Raw genomic sequence first — 21,680 nt, forward strand, 5'->3', positions numbered from 1 at the left:
CAAATAAGCCTTTAAAACCTTAAAAACTGAACTATAACAATACCCATGCAGTACTATTTTTTCAGTGCTTCTAATTAAAAAAAAAATTAAAGCCTGCACTGGAGATTTACAGTATGGCAGAATTTTGTTTCTCCTTTTGACCCTAATACGTTAACGTACAGATTTTATGACAGGGTCTGTGTTAAAAATCTAAACATTTATCACAAGATTTTAAACATCACTGGGAATCTGAGTTTGGAGGAAACAAAATTGGATAAAAGTACAATGCCCGTGACAGCCAATATTGTATAACTGGGCTGTATGAGGTTGTTTAGAAGGCAAAGGTTAAAAAGACGAGATATTTAAAAATTACCCCCAGAGTTGATGCGCTGATTTGAATATAAGTACACGAGATACTAGAGCGAGGGGAAACACTGCAAAAAGGTCATCTATTTACAGAAGAGTGATTTAAAGACATTATGATTTTCTTTACAAACAGATGTAAGAACAGGAATTATCCACTTTTTAAAAACTCTACATTCCAACCCTCCACTATTATTATGATCCACTGAACTGCCTGTATCAGGGCAGCCTTTTCCCCTCATTTGACTCTTGAAATAAACTTCCATCATTTCGTCGTCGTCTGTGGCCCAGGCTCTCCTGGAAAGTCTCTGGGCACAAGTCCTAGGAGGGCAGGCTTTTGGCCTGCACTTAAAACTGAGACCACCAGAAACTAGAGCCCCTCCCCCACCCAGGGGGCCCCGGGACCCCTTCCCGCAGGTCAGTCGCTGTCGGACAGCGTCTCATACTGCGCGGAGAGCAGCGGGGCCGGCTCCCGATCCCAGATCCTGCTCGGCTGGTGAGGGGCGGCGGGGCTGGCAGAGGCGGGCGCACAGGCGACGGGCGCACAGGCGACGGGCGCAGGGGGCGTGCTGCTGAGCATCCGCATGGTCAGGGGGTTGTAGGGGAACTGCGTCGAGCCTGCGGGAGGAGGAGGGTTAGGTTATGCGCGTTCCGCTTCTGCTCTGGACAGTGGACCCCCGTAGTGAGGCTGTAATATGGAAGCGGTGTTCGAAGCAGCGCTAACCGAGGCACTGACGTCGGCTGCTTTCGGACTCCGAGCAGCTCCTTACCTGTGGAGGAAGGCCTGTCCTCCCAGGCCCAGCCTGGCGTCTGCCTGTGGTAGTCCCCTTCCGAGTGCACAGAGGAGGCCGAGGAGGGCCGTTCAGCTCCCAAGTAGCCTTGCCCCGGGATAGGAGATTTCGACTTCCTGCTGTTTGACTTGCTGATCAGCTTTGGTTTGCAAACTCCTCCTAAAGGTGAAATAAATTATTACTGCTGATATTTAGTAATTATGTTCTCAACTTTAAAATCTACCAAAATGCCGATGATTGTCTAATGCTAAGTGAAGGAAGCAAAGTGGTAGCATGAAGAATCCAAACCCTAGTGCCTAATGAAGTAAAGAAGTAACATTTAAAAGAAAGCCAGAATTTACTTACAGCAGCTAAAGTCAAAACGGGGTATGTCCTCATGCCATAAACTCAGAAACGTGTAATCAAGGAACTAGCATTTCTGGAACATCATTTCTTTCTTGGCCTTGGAGCACAGAAACTGCTTAAGGAAATGGAAGCTGGCTGACAAAAATCTTAAATCCTCATTTTTTCCTCCCCCACCAGTTTACAGAGGAGGAATAAAACTGTAGAACAGAAGCCCCTTCAGGGCACTACTGGACCTCAGCAGAGCCTGACAAGTCAAGGTGGCCCTTTCTGCTGCTCCAGGCTGTACAGCTGATGAACTCAGCAGGAGTTCACAGGAGTGGGAAGCCCCAAGTGGGCTCTAGAACAAAACGTGAAAAAGATCTCAGAAGAGATCAGAGTCCAGGTCACCAGCAAATGTTTTCCTCAGCCCTAGCAGAACAGTCTCACCCTGCCCCCAGTCCTTCGAGGTACAGAAAAAAGGAACAGAAAGCAACTCTGACCCCTCCAACTATCTGGAAAAAGAAGAAATGCAAATCCTTGGTGATAAGGAAAAGGATATAATAAAGAAATGGGCGGGGGAAGGGGCAGGGAACGTGATTCAAACACTGGAGAAAACTTCGGAATACATGAAGCCAGTTTAAGAAAAGCTCAAAGAATAGATAACCAAAATGAAAGAGGCGAAAGGGCTTAGGAAACAAAAGACAGAACAGCAAGGGTCAGAATAGACACGAGGGAAAGGGAATTATTAGTGCAAAGGAAAAATTTGAGAGACTCGCAGTAAAAGCAACAGAAAAAGATCAAGATGACTAAAATAATTAGAAGGTTAACAGATACAGAGGTCAAAAACTATCCAGCAAAAAGGTAACTTTCTGAAATGGAGGGCCCAAAAGAAAGAGAAAATAACTAAGAGCAACAGTTGGTAGAACATTTCCCTGAATGCAGATATCAACCTGAAGGGGCAACACCCTCCTGTGAGCAACAGGGTGAGGAGCACTAACACACTCAGGATAAATTTACTGAAATCGAGGTAAAAAAAGGATTCTTTGGGCAGAGAGTCACCACCAAAAAAAGGTGGTGGTGGGGGAGACATCTGGTCTTATTTTTTATACAACAACGAATGCCAGAAAAAAGCCTAACGGTGTCTACGGGATATTTTGAGAAAAGTACGTGCTGAGTATCACAACCTGCCAAACTGCCGTCTCAAACATAAAGGCAGCAAGAAGACACTGTCGAGCACGCACCTCAGGATACAGCAGCCTTTCGGAGAAAACAGGGTGTGAAAACCTTACCAGAAAGAAACACCATAATAGAAAGATTATGTAACCAGGATAACTGTAACTGTGTAAGTCACCAATACTACAACCTTAAAACACACACACTTAAAATCAATAAAAATCAGAATGCTAGAGCAGAGATGGGAGACAGTGGCTCATCTTTTAGAGCAGGAAGTAAATTCATATTGTCCTAAAATTAACATATATATGTAAAAATAAATAACTAAAGCCCCTAATCTCTTTATCTTTTTAACCTTAGTGAGATCGTCTGTTTGACCATAACAGGAAAATAAACTAAACTTGAAATGTTACTGACCTTCAGGTAGTTTTTAAGGTATAAAGGATTAAGAAGAAAGCTTATATATACACACAGAAAGAGCAGAGTCCTGGTTCTTGTGTGCTTGCTTCTAACAGGATGCATACAATTACCTCATTCCAATAAGCTGTCCTTTTATGTAAACACCACCACTAGCTTTCTGGACGATGTGATCTGGTTTTTTTCCCTCTTTTCTGTGGCTTAAAATTCTTTTATACTGAGCCTGTCATTTTTATTACAATAGTAAGTTACTTTGATTCAAGAGCAGAATATGAAATTGCACTTGTATTACAATTGCAATGTATGTATACAGATAAGGACTAGATGCAAGCAAAAAGGGTGACTTTCTGGGTAAAAATTTTCATCCTTTTAAATTTCACATTACTAATATGTCTGAGCAGGTTAGAAAAAAGACTTGGTTTAAGTAACTAAAACCTTCAGAGGTGACTCAGCACATAAATGAACTCTTAGTGATCCGTTAGAACTTGGGGTATAAATTGGCTTTTTCTTGGGAAAGGTGGCAGAAGAGCACGGAAATGAGCCCTTTACCTGAATGAGGTGACGGGTCCCCTTCCTCTCTCCGGGCCTCACCGCTGGTCGCCACCGAGGTGCCGGCACCACCAGGCACCCCCCCCAGGGGCTGGGGCATGGCGACCCCGTGGTCCTCCACTTTGTCTTCAAAGCTCCCCATGAGCGCCTTCCGGATGATGTCCTCCAGCCCGAGGTTGCTGGCAGGGTCAGCAAAGGAATGACCTCGGGAGCTCACGGAGCCTGCAAAAGATGAGCAGGACGAGTCTGCCTGATTCCGAGGGCAGGTCGGGAGACAGGAGCCCCCCCAGGACACGCAGCACCTGGCAAGGTGCCCACAACACAGAGCCCACGTGGAGGCCGGCTAAGGCCAGCGAGCGTAGCTCACAGGCAATGTGGTTTTCTTTGTTAAATCAGGCACCCACTTGTGTGAGAGTTGCTCGAGGATGGCTTCCTTCTTTTTAGCTCTTTAATAGTTCTGACTCTCTTTCTTCATTTATCTTTTCAACAAGTACTCACTGAATCTCAACTCATTATTTACCGCCATTGACTCCCTCCCTCCCTGACTAAACGATGAGCTTTCCTGGAGCAGTTTCCTGTATGCAGTCGGTATTCGATACCTATTTGCTGGACTGACTGCTACTGTACCAGTTTCCTGTTGGCAAACAATGTCTTTTGAATCTTACCTGAGGTGGTGACTGCTGGCAGGTTAAAGATCTCAGTTCCTGGCTGAGCAGCTGCTGTATTTAAACAAACATTCAAGTTAATTGAGATGTGATAATCACATACATCGAAAGAGATAAAGTCTCAAAAAAAAAAATCCTACAATAAAGTTAACCTTCTTATTTTCCATGATCTCAACTTTATTTTTCACCCATTATGTGAAGATAAAGTGAAAGAAATTTTTTTTTTTAAGAAATCAGAAAGTAAGAAATCAAAACAGGAGGAGTACTATAATAATATAGCCCAGGAAGGAAAGGAACTTTTGCAGTGCTGGAGAAAACACACAGAGGGAAAAGCTGCCCTCAGAACAGGAACCCAGGCTCGCCAGGGAAGAGATGGTGACTCTAAGAAGACCCTGCAAATATCCGAGTTTGAGATTAGATCCGGGGGAAAGACGCCCCGTGAACGGCAAGAACAGGACCGCGTGTGTCCCTGCTGTGGTTACCTAGAAACTATTTTTGATCCCAGGATGAGATAAAGATTCTGCCTATTGGTTCTGTTTATTCCTGCTAACTGTGCACTTTGTCATTTGCTCAGTTTGAATGACAACAGCTGGGACAACCTGGGAGCTACTTGTAAAGCACTGTGCCAGAAATAGAAGGAATTTGGGAACATAAACGGTGTTTTCATCACATCTTCCAACTCGATGCTGAGACTCTGAAAGAGAAAGAACGTAGGAAGTAAAGTCGGTGGCTATAAACAAGCGGTGTCCCAGAGAAGAATGTGCAGACCCCAGAAGGGGGGCCCGTCCATGCAGATGGGGAGCGCATATGAGCCCAGACGCTGACTTCTGGGATCAGGGAAAACTGTCCGGGCGGGAGGAGGAAGCTCCAGGAAGACTGCACAGCAGGGACCATGCGGTACAGGCTCCTCACGTACAGGTCAGGAAATGATAGATGAACTGAACTTGAAACAGCACAGGGTGGTAGGGCCAGCCTGGTAGTTACCACAAAACCTGGGGAATAGGACTCATTCATTTCACAAATATTTACTGAGCGATTATTTGGCTGAATAATAAAATCACCTTCATATTGATCAAAAATGGTCATATGAAAAAAAAATGGTCACATGAAGACAATTTCATATTGTTCAACCAACGATAACACTAAGGTACTGGACTTAAAATGCACCCCTTCCTCCACCCGTGGAGCTCACAGGCCAGCGGGGTGCTCTCTGAGGCCATCAGGTCAGAATCACCTGGGGGGCTTAGTAAAGTGCCGGTTTCTGAGATTCCTGCAGCCCAGTAGGCACGTGTTTTAACAAGCCCTCCAGGTGACTGTGACGGGTAGTGACGCTTGAGGGCCCCTGGTGTAAGACAGATGGGCAGACTTACGAGAGGACATGGTAATTACTCAGAAATGAGGGAAAGGCAGACAGGCACTCAGGAGACGTTGAGGCTGACGGGACAGCACCTGGGAGAGCGAGTTGCGGAGCCTCGTGAGGGAACCGTGGAGCGGGGTGGCGGGTGGGGGGGGAGGAACAGAGGCCTCTGTGTGGAGAGCCAGCGTGGGGAGTCGTTTTAGACATTTAAGGAGCCAGTAAGACGTTCAAGAAGCAATGAGGGCAGCAAAGAGCTTAGTAGAAAAAGCCGAACTCGAGGTACAAGTTTGGGAGTTTTCGGCACATAGTGCAAACCGCCAGAGTGGATGAAACGCCTCCGAGAATACGGTGCAAGAGGAGAGACTGAAAACCAGCACCCAAGAGCCAGGCACAGCAGGACGTAGCTTCTAAGGACACATAAGAAATGGTCAAAGAAGTAGAGAAAAGAACAGGAGAAAGCAGTCCCTGAAAGCCAAGAGGAGAAAGTATTTCCGGAAGAGGGAAGTGGGTCACTAATGTCAACGGCAGAGAGATCAGATAAAGTAAGTTTTAAAGCATGAAGTTTTTTGCACAGTAAAGGCACTGATGTCCTCGGTGGGAGCCCTGAGGTGAATTGAAGCTGTCTTGCTTGCCCAGGGCTTGGATTTCTCAGTTCTACTTCCTGGTGAGAACCCAATGTGCCTGGGGTCCCACGAGCCCACTGGTTCCTTAGTACAACCCCTTAATTGTCCCTTTCCACAATCAGAAATCCCAAACTAAAGCAAATTTTGTTAGTACTTGCCTTACGACATTAATAAAATTTACCTTCTGTTAAAGTTAGATACTTGTTTCATTATACATTTTCACAGGGTAGAGACCATCTGTCATTCTAAAAGCACCCAACAGAGCACCCTGCTCGATAAATGATTATTGAATTAATGAATGACCGGGCTACTGCCTAAGGACAATGGAAAACATTAGAAGAGAGAAGAAAACTATAAAGTAGGCTTCTTCAATTCATACATAGCATTTTCCTGTCAAGAAGAATTTCTTCGTGAAGAAGAAAGAAAGAATATCTGTAAGCCTGAGGGCAACTCTGGTCAGCCTTCTAAAGTATTTCTTTTGGACAATTTGTTGCCATTTAAAAAGTGAATCTAGTAATCAAGAGCTAGGATAACTACACAAACAAGTGACACTGCTCCTCTTTTTTTCCCTGGGACATTTGGCCTTTATTAATCACGAAGTGTCACAGATCCAAACACACGTCCACCTGGCAGTTTAGAGCAGGTAGCCCAGAAGTAAAGCAGATTGTAGGAGGCCTGGATTCTACAGGGCATCCCACACAGCTTCTGCATCACTGGATACACGTGAGGAAAGGACCACGAGTAAGCCTGGGTGATGGCACGAGTGCTGAAAACAGCGGGCACGTGCATGTCCACCCTAAGGAAAGGCTTGGATGCCCCAGAGCTCTATCCCAGTGGACAATTTGCCAGCGGCCTGGGTGAGGATGCCGAGTGCAGAACTACTGGAAGCATGGGCTCTGGCGCTGGAATTCCTGAGTCTGAACCACAGCCCAAGTCACTAGTTATGTAACTTGCAACAGCTAGGAAACCCGAGTCTCAGCTTCCTCATCTGCAAAGCGGAGATGATTCCAGCACGTGGTGTGCAGGGTTTAGTTATGAAGATTACAGGAGTCTGCATATTCCCGCTTAGAACGGAGCCTGGAGCACTGCAGTGCTGCACGTGGAGCTGCGGTGGCTGCTGCTCCTGGTGCCGGCACCGTCCTAGGTGGCGGGTCTAGCAGATTCGCACGCCACCCACAAAGACACCGGCAGGGCAGAAAAGGAGCCAGCACAGAGGGCCTCGTCCCATGCTTGGCGGGAGGGACACAGAAGGACAGCAAGGGGAGGCTCAAGGGCAGCTCATCTCGGGAGGCCTGGTATCTGTACCGACATTAAGTGCATTGGAACTTAACAGCACATAGGTTGTCAAAAAGACCCCCTTAAAATGATGAATGTGGTGTGGGTCCTACCACAGTACTCAGAACCTACTGAAAGGCTGAGCCGAATAAAGCGTTTTTCGTGAAGAACACCTGGGCCGGCAGGAGTGCTCGGAACCAGGCCCCCTGATGGACAGCCACTGGAACTGGGGTGCGTGTAAAGAAAAGACTGGAAGGGCACAACCTGTCCGCAGACAGCTGAGACGGCCCGCACGGAGGAAGCGCAGACCAGGGCAGAAAACACTGGAGGGCTAATCCCACCGCACATGAGAAACAAACGTCCCAGACCCGGCACTTGTTCCAAGAGAACATGGAGGGCTGCGGAAAGAGGCAAGTGCTTGCTCCCTAACAGGAAACCCTCTCGTGCCCACAGACATTTGGGAAGCAGCTTCAGGATCTGCTGTGCTTGGACAGATGCCTGTAAGAGCCTTCGAACTCAAGGATTACACGAGAGGCAACACTGGAGATACCATTATTAATGCGAATTTTATTGGGGTTCATGAAAGAAATCCCACTTACCCATATCAGAGTCACCTCCACCAGAGGAGTTCAACTTACGAAAGATCTCCTGCTTCTTTGATTTAACCATGGGTGAGGTGTTTTCCAGCTTGGTGAAGAATGAAGGCAAGTAGCTTATACTCCCTGGTGATCGGGAATCATTCCTGTCGGGGACAGTTACGCGTGTTACCATCATGCACTCCTACCCCGCCCATGCTAGTACCAGTCCTAGAGTCCCTTCCCATCTGTTTGTGCTGACAGCCTAACGACAGTGTGTGACCAAAAGCCAGTGAGGACATCACATCTGAGGACACAAAGATGACATCAGAAAATGAGGACTGGAATAGAGAGAATCTAGAACCAAGATTCTTAACAAAGAGTGAATGGACGTTAATGGGAACACTCGCCACAAGTCTGTCTGTTCAACAGCACAGGCACTGATATATTTAGGGTTACTATGTAAGCTGGGAACTGTTTTACTAGCAGGATTACTTTGAAGCACAATAAAATTGTAACTACTAGCACACCTGCCTATAAAATAGCAAGCACTCACACCTAAGCAACAATTAGACTTGAACAGAATAGCTACAATGTAGAAAAAATTACCTATTTATTAGAATCTTTTCAAGCCTGCGACCAGTTGAGCTGAGTTTCGCATAAAGACTTCCTTTCATATTTCATTGGCAGCTTCCTATACTAACACATTTAGAAAAACAAGTTTTCTCTACCAGTGCAGGACTACCAGGATCTAACTAGTGCCAGAGACGGTAACAGAGAACATATGGAAAGGTGCTGATAATTTAATCTGGTCCATCACTCAAACATGAGAACACCTACTGTATCCAAGGAAGACAAAGAAGAATGACTAAGACGTGGTCTCCGTCCTCAGAAAACTCACAAGCTTAGGGGAAACATGTAAACGTATAATTAAATTTAACATCATTCCCTTTCCAAAAATGGATTTCGTCCTCATTTCCTTGAAAGGTACCAACCTCTATTTGGTGGCCTATTAATATATACAGTAAGTAAATGTAACTATGACACACTGTTAAGAAATGCACTAACGGTTTGGAGTGAGGCAGACCTTGGTCTAAAGCTGGACTCCCTCTCACTTTATTTGATCACCAGCAAATCAGAGCATCAGGGGAGGGTGTTCCACACCAAGAAAGCAGCACGAGTTCAGGTGAGGGAACTCGGGGCTCAGGGAGGGAAGCGTGAGGGTGGAGCGGCAGCAAGTGGGGTGAGGAGCGTGAGCCTGGCCACAGAGAGATTCCATGCCACGCTCGTGACCAAGCAAGTGCTGGAGTCCACTTGAGTTCTAGACAGATCACTGGTGCAAGTGGACCAGGCAGGGGCCAAGTCAAAGGCGTCTAAAAAACCAAATGGGAATAAGAATCCAATAATTCCTAGGGTTGGGTTAGGGTCAGAAACTGCGAAGAGAACACACGGCAAGCAGCCCAGCCCAGGGGCTCACTGTGACCCCCTTCCACTCACAGCCCAGACGCCGGGTGCCCAGCAAGCACTCAAGTGGGGTTCAGCAACCACACAGACAGAAAGATTTTAAAAAGATCTAGGACGACTTAACTTCGAGAAGAATAATGAATAATTATGTTCTATGACCTATTTAAATATTACAATTTTTTCATTAAAATCCACCGGCATTAGGTCACTAGGAAAACAGAAACAAAACGATCCGCCTGACACATGACCCGGAAGAGGAAAAACACACTGACTTCAGGAAAACGAAAGGCATGCAGCGCGCGCACAGGCACCTCTGCTCCGCGGGCTCGGCTCCGCGCTGGGCCAGGAGCAGCACGCTGTCCTGTTTCTCGTGCACGACCGGAACCTGGGGTGGGGAGATGGGCTCGTAGGGCTCGCTAGAGACGTGACTCCTCTCTGGGGACTTTCCAGGCCTGATACTGGAACATACAAAACATTAGACAGTCTTCCCAGGGCTCACCTGCGGCTTACCCTGAACAGGAACTGGTTACCTCGTTACTTCAGTCATTTCAAGGACCAAAAGTTGGCAATACGTATCAGAAAAAAGTGGCCTTGTATACTCACTCTGTACCTAGTTATTTTGAAAAAGTCTGTTACTGTTGCTTCGTCCAGGCACACGGAGTCGCATGACAGACGGTGCTGGGGACGGGCCGCAGCCCGGGCTCTGTGGGGAGGTCACTGCCCAGCACCGGACCCCTCGTGCCCCTGGCCAGCTACTCCGCTGAGCCCTCCAGGGTCTTGTTGCTGATCTCGAGCCAGGACCTACCAGGTTACTTCCCCATTAAGTTAAAAGACAAAGGACTTGAGCGCCACACTGACACCTGCAATTTAATGTTCTTCCTCTGGACACCATGTTGTAAGGATAGTGTGAGATAAACACTGTTTGGGCCCAAAAAAGTTTTTGGTTTAGTAACTGTACATATTAAAAGCCCTCTGTGACCTTTAATATCTGCTTTTATTACTATTATAGATAAGTATAATTATATATGTATTACTTGTCATTTCTTTCCCCAATCTCACCCCATCCGATTCTTAGAGGTGGCCGTTCTTGACCATTTTTCTTTTAGTTCTTTGGTGGGCACCTCTAAATCATCTAAATAATCAATCTTATACCTTTCTTGATGTATCAGAACTTGAAACAGAATCTTATCAGTTTCCTTCCATGAAAGATGAAGAGCTTGACTACCTTCTCTATGTTGTTGCCCATTTTATTTTAATCTGTAGTCTGTCTACTTTAACCATACACGTAGCATGCTCAGCCATTTTTATGTGATTTACAGCATTTACATTCTGTTCTAAACTCTAGAAAAACTCCTCTGTGTTTTGCTCATTGACTGAAAAATCAGTTAATGGTGTTTTACAACACTATGGATTTTGTAAACATTTTAAACTGTAAAACCAGGTAATCTGACTAAAACCAATGAAAGAAATGTAACGTTCCTCATTCAAATATACAGGTGTAGGGCTTCCCTGGTGGCGCAGTGGTTGGGAGTCTGCCTGCCGATGCAGGGGACACGGGTTCGTGCCCCGGTCCGGGAGGATCCCACATGCCGCGGAGCGGCTGGGCCCGTGAGCCATGGGCGCTGAGCCTGCGCGTCCAGAGCCTGTGCTCCGCAGCGGGAGAGGCCACAACAGTGAGAGGCCCGCGTTGCGCAAAAAAAAAAAAAAAAAAATTTACAGGTGTAGTGATGCAGAAATTACAAGTGAAAAATTCAAAAGGATTTTCTTTTCAAAAATGCCATTAACTGCTCAAAATCTATGTAGTACTTCGTATCAAGAATGTACCACGAATGACTCTGCTATAGCTTTCTGTTCTTCTTTGATAACAAGTTCTCTTCTTTGTTTTTTTGGTCTTTGTTAAAAGAGAATGGGTTTTCATCTTATCCTTAAGATCATCCCGCTTCTTGAAATGATTATGTCATTTGAGATTTGTTTCAAAACAACGCGGTCTGAGGGTAGGGCAAGTGGGGATGAAATGAAACAAACTGGTCCTGTGCTGACGATCTTGAAGGTGGGCGATGATGCACGGTGGCATCTTACTCTGTCCTCTCTACTTCTGTGTGTTCAAAAAGTCCCACAATAAAGTTGTGTTTTTTTCCCAAATGAGCACATTCAGCTTCTTAAGTAAGTTATTCTTCCTCCCTAAGTTCTCTGCCAACTTGGGGGGTCGGAAGGCAGACTGGAGAACCACCTCTGCTGCAAATTGAATTGTGGCTTCCGCTGCTCTGGGTCATCTACCCCGCTGTGTGTCTTCCAGATCTTTGCAGAATCTCTGACCTGACACCCCAGTCTTGTTCTCAGTATTTTTATGAACTTCATGAACGTTCATGCTGCTCTATATCAATTCACATGCCCCAACACTTAGTCTACTACCTTGAACGAACAGCCCTGCGTGCATTTTTTAAACTTCCAAATGCAGAGCACTGGGGGAGAAGACACGCTCTTTACCAAGTAGCCCTGCATATAAACGTGTTTCCTCTCGTGGTGCCTCTCTTGGCCTCACTTTCATTATTTAATGTCAGCTTCCTAAACATCTGAACATTCTTAGGATTCTGAAGAACCAGGCCAAGTGTCCCAACATTACCACCAAACCACATATTCTTCCTGTCTTTGCAAACCCACAGAGTAGAGCAATCAACTTGTGAATACATAACAAAAAGGTATAGGACCAAACTGCCCAGTAGACATTCCAAGAATAATATACAGAGGAAAAACCCTCATTTACACTTTCCAGGGAATGAAGGTAAAATAACTTTAGGTATAAGAAATGAATCTCCTAACTTGGAAATACAAACTGTTTTACTGTTGGGAAATTTACATATGGCTTAAAATAAAGACCATACCTTCCCCTGGATTTGTCCACAAGATTTTCTGGAGAGACCCTTGAACCTGGCCTTTGATGGTGAAGAGACTGAGACTGGGATTCTGGGCTATAACGGTTTGATGTTTTAGTCCTCACGGGTGTAGACACCAAAGCAGACGGTGAATTTTGGAATGTAGAAGTGGGAGGCTGCTGGGGAGGCTGTGACGGAACTTGATTTCTAGCAAAATCTTGCGTGATAATTTGCTGTGCGTGAGAGAAGAAGGAATTAGTTAGAGCCATTGAGTACTTTCAAGAAAGTGTAGCGTAAAAAATCTAGACAACTTTATTGTGATTCTACGTGAAATGTGCCTCCTACATGATCTTTCTTTTAAAAAAAAAACTAGTAAGAAGAGTGAGAAACTTACACAGATGTGATCAGCAAGTGTGATGAGTCGGTGTGTCCTGGGCACCTGCCCCACCCCCTCGGCCTGTGAAGATGGGGGCGGCGGCGGCTGCGGGGAGGGCGACTCCGGCTGCGGCCGATAGTGGTGCAGCGGTCCTTCGTACTGCCTGCAGGCTTCGTCTAATGGGGACAGACAGATGTCTTACTCCAGGGATGCCCGCCTTTCACTCATGAGCAAAGATTAAACATAACGCAGAGAAACACATGGAAGGGAATTCATATCTTAATTTTGAAGAAAAAATATTTATTCACTGAGAGACATCAGAAGACTAGCAAACAAAACTAATATCAACTATTATCATTAAAATATACACAAAAAAGTCATCAGTAATGGCCTTAAAAACCGTTTTCCATTAGAGCAGTTTTAAAAGTTTTACATGTTTCTAGACTCATACAAGACTACTCTCAAACAAAACGGGCTATTTCTTAACGTGCTCTGGACAGGCAAGGAGAAGGAAGTGTGAAAACACGCAAAGACCCACTTTCTGCCTGGCTCGCCTTCACGACCTCCGGCTGGTAGGCCTGCAGCCTCTCGGGGGGCGGCGCGGGGGAGCTGGCAGGGCTTATCACCTCAATGGCATCGCCAGGTGTTTCATACCGGTGAGAAGATACTTGAAGAAAAGAAAAGAATCTATTTTAAAACTAATCCTATAAAAAGACTCGGAAGTCCAAGCTCTTCAAACCTATTTGCAAATTTTCGGTTTTTACTCTGAGAAATGTTCAATGGCACCTCAGGTCAATGGAAAACAAAAAAAAAACACAACGAGGTCAATGCATGGTGTCAAAGGTCAGTAGGCGCTTCCTCGGACTCCTAATCCTGGCAGGGTACGGAGTTTCCTGAAAGTCTGTGGGCTCTAAGACCTTTAGGTGAGGCAGAACAGAAACAGAGCTTGACGTTCTCCTGGGGGCTGGAAAAGAAAATCACCAGGAAACTCATCAGAAGGGATTAAACCAACGAGAGAGCAGATGCCAACAGTCCACTGTTTCCAGTCGTTTCCATTCTGTGGGACAGTCAGCTCTTCTTCACCAGGACGACTTTAAAGCTGTAGATTAAGTAACATCACATAATGATTTTCTCAAGTCACTGAGTACTGCTGACAAAAATTTCTCCCACTTTTTAGCACCACGTTACACTGTGAAGATAAACAAATGGTAGAGAATGTCTGCAGGGAAGCAAAGTCACTCCGTTGGGTTAGCAGAAAGGGAGGATGCACATGCCAGGGAAGGGCCCTTCTATAATGCGGTTCCCAAGGAAACCAGGGGTCTATGCAGTAGGGGTCCAGGTACTTTTCTCAGTCCTGCCATGGCCTGAGAGCCGAGAACGGGGGCGTCGGGGGGCTGTGACCTCCTGCTCAGGAACCTTCTGACTCGCGAGCGCTGTGTGCACCTTTGGGTGCACTGAAGCACCTGAGGAAACGGTCAGAGGCCCAAAGGGTGTATGACCCTGGCCAGAGCAGCAAGCGTGGTCAGGCGGTGATGGGTCCTGAACACAGGCAGAAGGTGGGAATGAACTCTGCTACTAGACCACCACCCACTCCTCCAACCTCATCTCAACAGCCCTCTCCTGCCCCCCACCAGGCCACGGAAGCTGCAGTAACCTGGGTCTAGTATGCTCAGGACAGAAACCTGTTAACTGGGGTGGAAATTATCTTTGGAGAACTAAAATAAGTCACTATATTCAAAGTAACTGATACTACTTTGCAGTGGGTATTCATCGCTTTTCATGTGCCAGCACCCTCCTAATCTGCTCCCCACATCCAATGCACAGCCACGGGAGGCCTGGCGCTACTCTGGGAGCACACTGTTCTTGACGCCTGAAGAGGGGGTGGGGAGGCTCTGGAGAGGAAAAACCGGAGGGCACGCTGGTAACTGTGAAGAGCCTGTGGGCTTCACGCAAGGAACTGACTCAGTGATGAAAAGATAAACACTCAGAAAAGCAGCCAGACTCTCTGCTCTCAGACGTTCTGTGACGCAAACTGAAAAGAAGTGTTGTCGGGTGATTAGCGAGCATTCGACAGGCCCCAGGTTGGGTCACCAGATGTGTGCTGGTGACTTCCCTCCAAAAGGCCTAGTCATAGAACTAGGGATCTTCCAAATTTTCTGCATGGATAATACCTACTGGGCTGATTTTCACAGTCCAGGCTAAAGGATGTCTTTCATTTACACAACAGGCTACCAAGCTGCCCCCACCCCGACTTGTCTCCAAAAACCTCAGCAATGGGGTTATTTACCCAAATAGGTTACGACTAGGCGTGGAACTAACTAAACTAAACAGAACAACGCGTTGCATGCTGGTGCACAGGGCCCACAGGTCATTGTCTCCGACTCTACTCAGTTCATTACTGGAAATGAGAGGTTTCAGTATTAATGGATACTCGTTTAAATACTGGCCTGTTCCTTCAGGAATTCTATATAGAATTTAGGCTGTAGTTAAAAATAAATTTAAAGTAACTTTTCTAGCATTTTACTGTAGATTTGTGAATTCTTACACTTAACAGGGTAGATATCAAAGTGACTAACCAGACTTGGTCAAAATCCAACTTGCAAGAAATGCCAATTACCAATAATAATAATTACCAACAAAGTGGTCCCGCTTTTTAAAAAATCTGTATCTTAGAAAAAGAACACTAGAGGCTTTGGGGTATTGGCCTAAATACTGAATCACATCCTAGGAAACGTTTCTTGAGGAATGAGGCCTCGGTAGCGCTGCGCTTGATGACACGTCCATCACCTTCCAGAGCCTGAAGATGTTAGTGAGCTCCGCCTCTATCTCCCTTCCAACCCTTATCTCCACAAAGGGCATGGCTTCTCATGGAAAACACCTTGACAGGTACACTTAAGACACTCTGATATTTAAAGAGTCATAACAGCAGAAGAGACACTTTGCACCCCTAACCCACAAAACCTTTCCATTACATTTACTGCCAAGATTAGAATTTCTTTACACCGTATGGTTCTGCTTTCCCTAGAGAATCAAGTAATTCCGTACTCGGTACCACAGTGCGAGGCCGGGTTGAGATACATACAGCTACCGGAAGAGTCTGAACTCTGGGAGCCACGTTCCCTCGCGTCCTTGTCCGAGGCAATCTGCCGGGTGATGATCACGTCTATGAAGTTAGCTGCGGTAATGGTAGTCTTCCCTCGGGTCCTTAGCTCTTCCTCATATCTGGATTTTGGAGGAGGCCCTCTCTCTTTCCCAGCCTCAGAGTAAACTACTGCAGACTGGGGCTGGGGCTTGCCACTCGGCAGGGCTGAAGAAGCGTACAGACACTGACCGGGTCTCTTCTCCGCCTCCAGGCTTTTCTGCTCTAGCTGCTGCTCACTAACTGCTGCTGACCTGCTCCTCAAATTTTCTTCTAACCTGGCAGCTTCATGCTTACTCTCTTTTGTTTTGGACACGTCCATCTGGGGAGCAGACGCTGCGGCGTCCACAAGAGCAGCCAGGGCGTCCGCAGCAGTATTGTAACGGGACGCCGGCAGGCCCTGGCTGATGGAAGGGCCCCCAGCAGGCAGCGGCCTGAAAATAAAACCAAACCAGAAGTCTGTGAAGGGGAGACTCTCCCGGGGGCAGGGGGTGGGGGAGGAAGGGAGGGAAGGGTGTGGGGGGGGCGGGGAGGAAGGGAGGGAGGTGTGTGTGTGTCTGTGTGTGTGTGGTGGGGCAGGGCAGGCGGGGGGGACGGATGGACTGCAACAAACAGAGTGCGCAGCAGGAGGAAACATCACCCTCCTTAGACTACTGCAGTCACAGATTTAAAAGCGTGTGTGCAGAAGACGGGGATTTCTGATCCAAGTGTACACAGAGACCTACATGATCCGTAGCTGTGCGCTCGGGTCCAAAGGTGTGATCACGCTGGTTCCGTTGGTTCCCTGGAAAACGCTGGGTCTCTGCTGCAACAGGGTCTCCTGAGCTCTGACTGAAGGAGACGGGGAGCGAACGTAGCCGTGGCTGCTGGGCCGGCCGGGCTGTTCTGAGCCTGCAGGGCAGAGGGACAAAGATACAAGCCATAAGGAGGAGGCTGGACGGCATCACTGGGGAATCGCTGCCTTCCTAATATTCCTAAATAGGAGAAAGGAAAAACAAGGGAAGAAACTTGCTACTCTGCTTTCTGGCCTTTCTAGAAATAAATTCTGTAAGAGTTTTCCAATAAAGATGCAATAAAACCACACTGGTAACTTGAAACAAAATCGTCAGCTACCATTTACTGTCATTTCCATTTTGGTGACAAGTTTCTATCTTGAATCCAAAGAGAAATAAAAATAACACCAATAATGAAGCACTAATACAACTCAGATAAGTTCGTTTCTCAGATTTTTCCTCAAACTCTGGCGTGTTTCTCATTTCCAAAATCAAGTTTGCAACAACTATCTAAGTATCATAATGCAAATAATGCACATCTGCTGCAGCAGGGCCTGAGACTGCCCACCCACCCGCAGCTCTGCAGCTCCCTCCGCTTGGCCGAGGCTCTTCCACAGCAAAGCTCCTTCACTCACAGGGTCTCAGGTTCACCCTCTTCACCCTCTCCCCCACCTCCTAGGGTTCTCGGCCTCACCCTGACTTTCCCACTTGAGCCAGCAGCTCTAGCAAACACCCCTGTCTTCACTTCAGAGCAGGTGCCTAGCACAGCCTTCTGAGCAATTTTCTCCCTTCTGACCTCACACCGGTACTGAGTGCCCTGCAGGGCACATTCCTAGAAGTGGGGTTACTATTTCCGTTTTTACATCTCTGAAGAAGCTATCCCTATTTACACTGCCATTGACAATGTGTAAGAATCAGTGTTTCTTCACACACCTCAACACAGGATATTTATCGACCTTTCAAATGTCTGATGGAGAAAAATGGTACTTTATTGACTTAAATATGCATGTTATTCATCAGTGGGATCACAAGCATTTTTAAGATACAGTTCCTAAAAAAATTATGTATGAGTTCTACTTGGCTTTCTTTAATTAAATCAATTCCCGTGGTTTCTATACAATCAACATATAATCAATATTATGGTGCTACCTCATGATTCATTAAAGCATCTCCTATGGTCACACACTTAGTGATTCTTTGAATTATATACAGACAACAGGTTACATCTAAACGTACTTAGGCTTTGCAACCATTGACTTGTTGGAGGTAAAGCCCCAGGAATGGTATGAGGAAGTCGGAGGTGACCGCTGGCCTCGGCCCCCTCCTCAATCCAAGGGGTCTGTTGGCTGTGGCCACGGGAATGTGACACCCTCTGGTTCTGCACCAACCTCTCAGGCGGGTCTCTGGCCCCCTCTGCCCCCACCTCTAGCAGCCCTCCCAGAAACATCTCGGGACAGACCTGCTCCTCCGTGCATACCTGCCCCCCTGATATCTTGTTCAAGCCAGACTCTCCACTCTCAATCACCATCTCCGTGCTCTGTCTGTTCTCCTAAGTACTGCTCTGAGTATCTGACCACATGGACATGATCAATGGTTTGATTTCACAGAGTATAAAATGACAACTACGCCATGGATAAGAACACATCTTCCAAAGACACGTCAGATTAGCTACGGCCAAAACAATCACTATCACTTTGCTTTCAACTAATCCAGCTCTATCTGAAGTGCAGACCAATCTTGTTTCTCACCTCTTCCTCAATCCCCATTATCCAGTTATTGTGAAGTCCTTTTGATTCACCTTAACAATATTCATCCAAGCACCTCCTTTCTGGCCATTCCCAGTGTCAACCTATCTCAGGAGACACAGGGACGACACACATGGTCTCACTGTCCTCCTGGCACCAGCCCACACCCGCCTCCTGGGTTCTAACCCATCTCAAGCTGCTCCCATGCAAATGCCCCCCTGATCACGCCACCTGCCTCCTGCGCTGGACCGTAATTCACACCGTCACACAGCCTGCTAACCATGCTGTCCACTCTTCCTTCACCACCAGCTCCACAAGACACCCGTCTTCACTGGTCTCCTGTGAGCCTTCACCCGGGCGACTTTCGGCTTCAGTGAGCCCTGTGCCCAGTCTCTGCAGACCCAACTGCTGGGGCCAAATGCCCACGACACCATCATCGTGGAAACTCCACTCCCTCTGTGCCACTCCAGCCCGCACAGCACCTCCACTTAAGCGCCACCACCGCCTTCTGCCTGGTAACTCTCGGTTGCGAGGTCGCCCCGGCACCCGCTGCCACACGAGCACGAGGCCTCCCACCCACCTGGCCGCAGGCAGAGGTCCGAGGGGGCTGCAGCGAGGCGCTCCCGCTCCTTCTCCCGCTCCCGCTCTCTTTCAGCGTTTGCCGCAGCCGCGAGGTGTGTTGAGTGTCCTGGAAAACACACAAACCTGCAACTTGAGGACAAAACGTCAACGTACAGGTGCGTCAAACAAGTTTTGCACTCTCGAGTGACTGAAAGATTTTCAGGAAGCTCCAAAGCTGAGCTGTAGGAAGTGTGTTCTATTAAGAGTCTCGAGTGACTTCGGAGCATAACACAAGCTCCCAAGATCCCTCCCGAGTATCTAGGGACAGACGGCGCAGAGGAACGATAACTAATATTAAATGGAAAACTGCAGGCCAAATGCAGGAAAAGGACCCCAAACACCTCCAAGGGCTCTGCTGCCAGGACATGAGCACGTTGCTCACACCAGCAAGGGGTGAGTGCAGACCCACCTGGAGACATGGACGCAGAGTTGTACGGCCGCGGAGGGAAGGTGACCTGTGTTCCAGGAATGTAAGTGATTCTGTCCATGGGGGGAGTGCTTGTTCCCCCTGGATGAGGCACTAAAATTGCTGGGGGCATATTGGTCAGGTCAATGATTCCTAGTCAAAAGAAATACAACAAAATTATGTTTTATTTGTTATTCTAAAGATACAGAACTATACCTGGCTTTTTAATTTTGTTTATCTCTAAAACCCAATGACAATTTGCAAACAGTAAGACCATCTCCATCTAGAGAAGGATATGAAGTACTGCACCCCACACCAGCACCCAAAGACGTGGAGAGAGGAAAGAGGGAGGGAGACTGGTGAGACCATGGCTTCAAACCCCGAGCACACTGGTCTGGTTTCAATATATCAGTGTTGCCAAAACAGCCCACCTCGATGGATCACTTTGTTTGCCTTCCTGGGCTAATGGCTATGGAGAGAAGGAATGGCCTTTTCTTTCTTTCCATCATCCACCCACCGAGCATTTATCAGAGTGCCTAGGAAACCCTGGGCGCACATGCTCGAGTCTGCAAAGGCACACACCCCTGGTTGCTGGGTACGGAAGACCCAGCTGCTGCTCCCGGGGGGACAGCCCTCTGGCCATGTCCGGGCGCAGGCCCACTTGCATCTGCTGTGAGGTGATGTAGTCGTTGAGGATCGTCTGCCGCGTGTTCTCCATCGCATAGAGCTGATACTGACTGGGGTAACCTGGAGTTGGTGACAGCTGTCTCTGAAACAGGTAAGCAGCAGCTGCTGAGGGAGAGAAAAGAGACAGGCATAGTTTAGTCTGGGTAGAACTCATTTGCCAAACATCACCCACAGAAAAAATAAGGAAAAAAACCATCTGTTGAGCTATGTGCACAATCAACTTCTAGCTGTCATGGGGCCGGGGGTCGGGGGAATACAGGATTTTGGTGGATTCCTTTTAGACCTTGACATACCAGCAACGTGAATATAAATATTCTAATGGCAGACGTAATGGAAAGGGGGAAGACAGACTAGACAAAACAAGAGTATTAACCTTTTTACCACTAGAACAGTAGCTAAAAAAAATTCTCCAGTAGTTTCATTTTCAATCTTTGACGTGGACCTTTATTAGATTTTTCACCTGAAGTCTCCAAAAGCTGTGTCTGAAAATAATTTTTTATAGTACCGATCATCTAATACAACTAAATGGAAATATGTGTGAAAACACTTTGTAACAGATAGTAACTTTACTTTTCTGGGGGTAAGAATGATTAGTCTACAAGCATTTAATTAGCATGTCTGTTTAAAGCAGAGATTAGCCAGCAAAGGGCCAGGTGGTCAGCATTTGAGGCTCTGTGGACCATTCCATCGTACCAACTCAACTCTGCCATTACAGTGTGAGAGCAGCCAGACAAAATATAAACAGACAGGTGTGGCTGTGTTCTAATAAAACTTTATTTGCACAAACAGGCAGCAGCAGGATCTGGCCAGAGGCTGTAGCTGTTCTAACCCTAGGTTAGAGCGTGACACAGATGCTAGGAAGCTGGAGGTGTGGTAAATGAGCAGAACACACACAAGGAACTTAGTGCTGTATGTCAATTCTATCCCAATAAAACTGGAAGAAATAAAAGAAGATAATGCCTCTATCCTCAAAACACTGATCATCCAGCTCAAGCTCAACAGTGGCAAGCAAGTGAAATAAAGAACTATGATAAACACTACATGAAAGTAAAAACATGTGCTTCTGTCTGAGAGCTTGAAGGAACTGTCATATATATATATATATGTTCTCCCTAGAAGAACAAACAACAAGCTTTCGGGAGTGTCTGCGTCCCCTTCCTCTAGAACTCCCAGCTGAATCTGTCAGCTGACTGTGTGAGTGGGAACTTCTGCCTTGGTTCTGGAGACAGGCCCTGAAGAACCAGGTGTGGGCTCCTCTGAAACTGAACGTTCTCAAGCGACAATGTGATGGTACTGACATCATCACAGCCCAGCAAAAACTCTGCACCAACCTGCTGATGGGACTCCTTTCCCTGTGCAGAGTCCACTGCCCGGTGCCCCTAGCATCACCGTGCCCAGTGCAGGCTGCTCTCTAGAAAACCTACACGCTTCTACACTGACCAAAGCCATGTTTACTCAAAGTCAGTCGTGTCTGTTCAAAAGTTCCTTCCAGCTGTACTTGCTAC

At 47.0% G+C, this 21,680-nt stretch overlaps 1 protein-coding gene across 8 annotated transcripts in view; it reads right to left on the minus strand.

Moving 5' to 3' along the window:
• Positions 1-753: 753 nt before the first annotated feature.
• NCOR1 (nuclear receptor corepressor 1) overlaps positions 754-21,680 on the minus strand; it is a gene marked incomplete at its 3' end in the record, with an annotated part of 142,762 nt that continues 121,835 nt past the window's right edge. For 5 of the 8 annotated variants that reach the window (XM_082678227.1, XM_082678226.1, XM_082678225.1 and 2 more), the window contains 14 exons: positions 20,071-20,280; positions 19,492-19,641; positions 19,042-19,149; positions 16,669-16,834; positions 15,887-16,377; positions 13,343-13,471; positions 12,823-12,980; positions 12,438-12,661; positions 9,867-10,013; positions 8,116-8,258; positions 4,262-4,315; positions 3,597-3,818; positions 1,113-1,292; positions 754-960 (listed from right to left, as the gene is read on the minus strand). In XM_082678227.1, the coding sequence (XP_082534353.1) occupies positions 761-960; positions 1,113-1,292; positions 3,597-3,818; positions 4,262-4,315; positions 8,116-8,258; positions 9,867-10,013; positions 12,438-12,661; positions 12,823-12,980; positions 13,343-13,471; positions 15,887-16,377; positions 16,669-16,834; positions 19,042-19,149; positions 19,492-19,641; positions 20,071-20,280 (2,582 nt within the window). The remainder of the gene's footprint in view (positions 961-1,112; positions 1,293-3,596; positions 3,819-4,261; positions 4,316-8,115; positions 8,259-9,866; positions 10,014-12,437; positions 12,662-12,822; positions 12,981-13,342; positions 13,472-15,886; positions 16,378-16,668; positions 16,835-19,041; positions 19,150-19,491; positions 19,642-20,070; positions 20,281-21,680) is intronic. The other 3 variants (XM_082678228.1, XM_082678224.1, XM_082678230.1) reach the window with 2 other exon arrangements.

The sequence above is a fragment of the Grampus griseus genome (genome assembly GCF_964374135.1).
Source record: "Grampus griseus genome assembly, chromosome: 20".
Classification (NCBI taxonomy): Eukaryota; Metazoa; Chordata; class Mammalia; order Artiodactyla; family Delphinidae; genus Grampus; species Grampus griseus.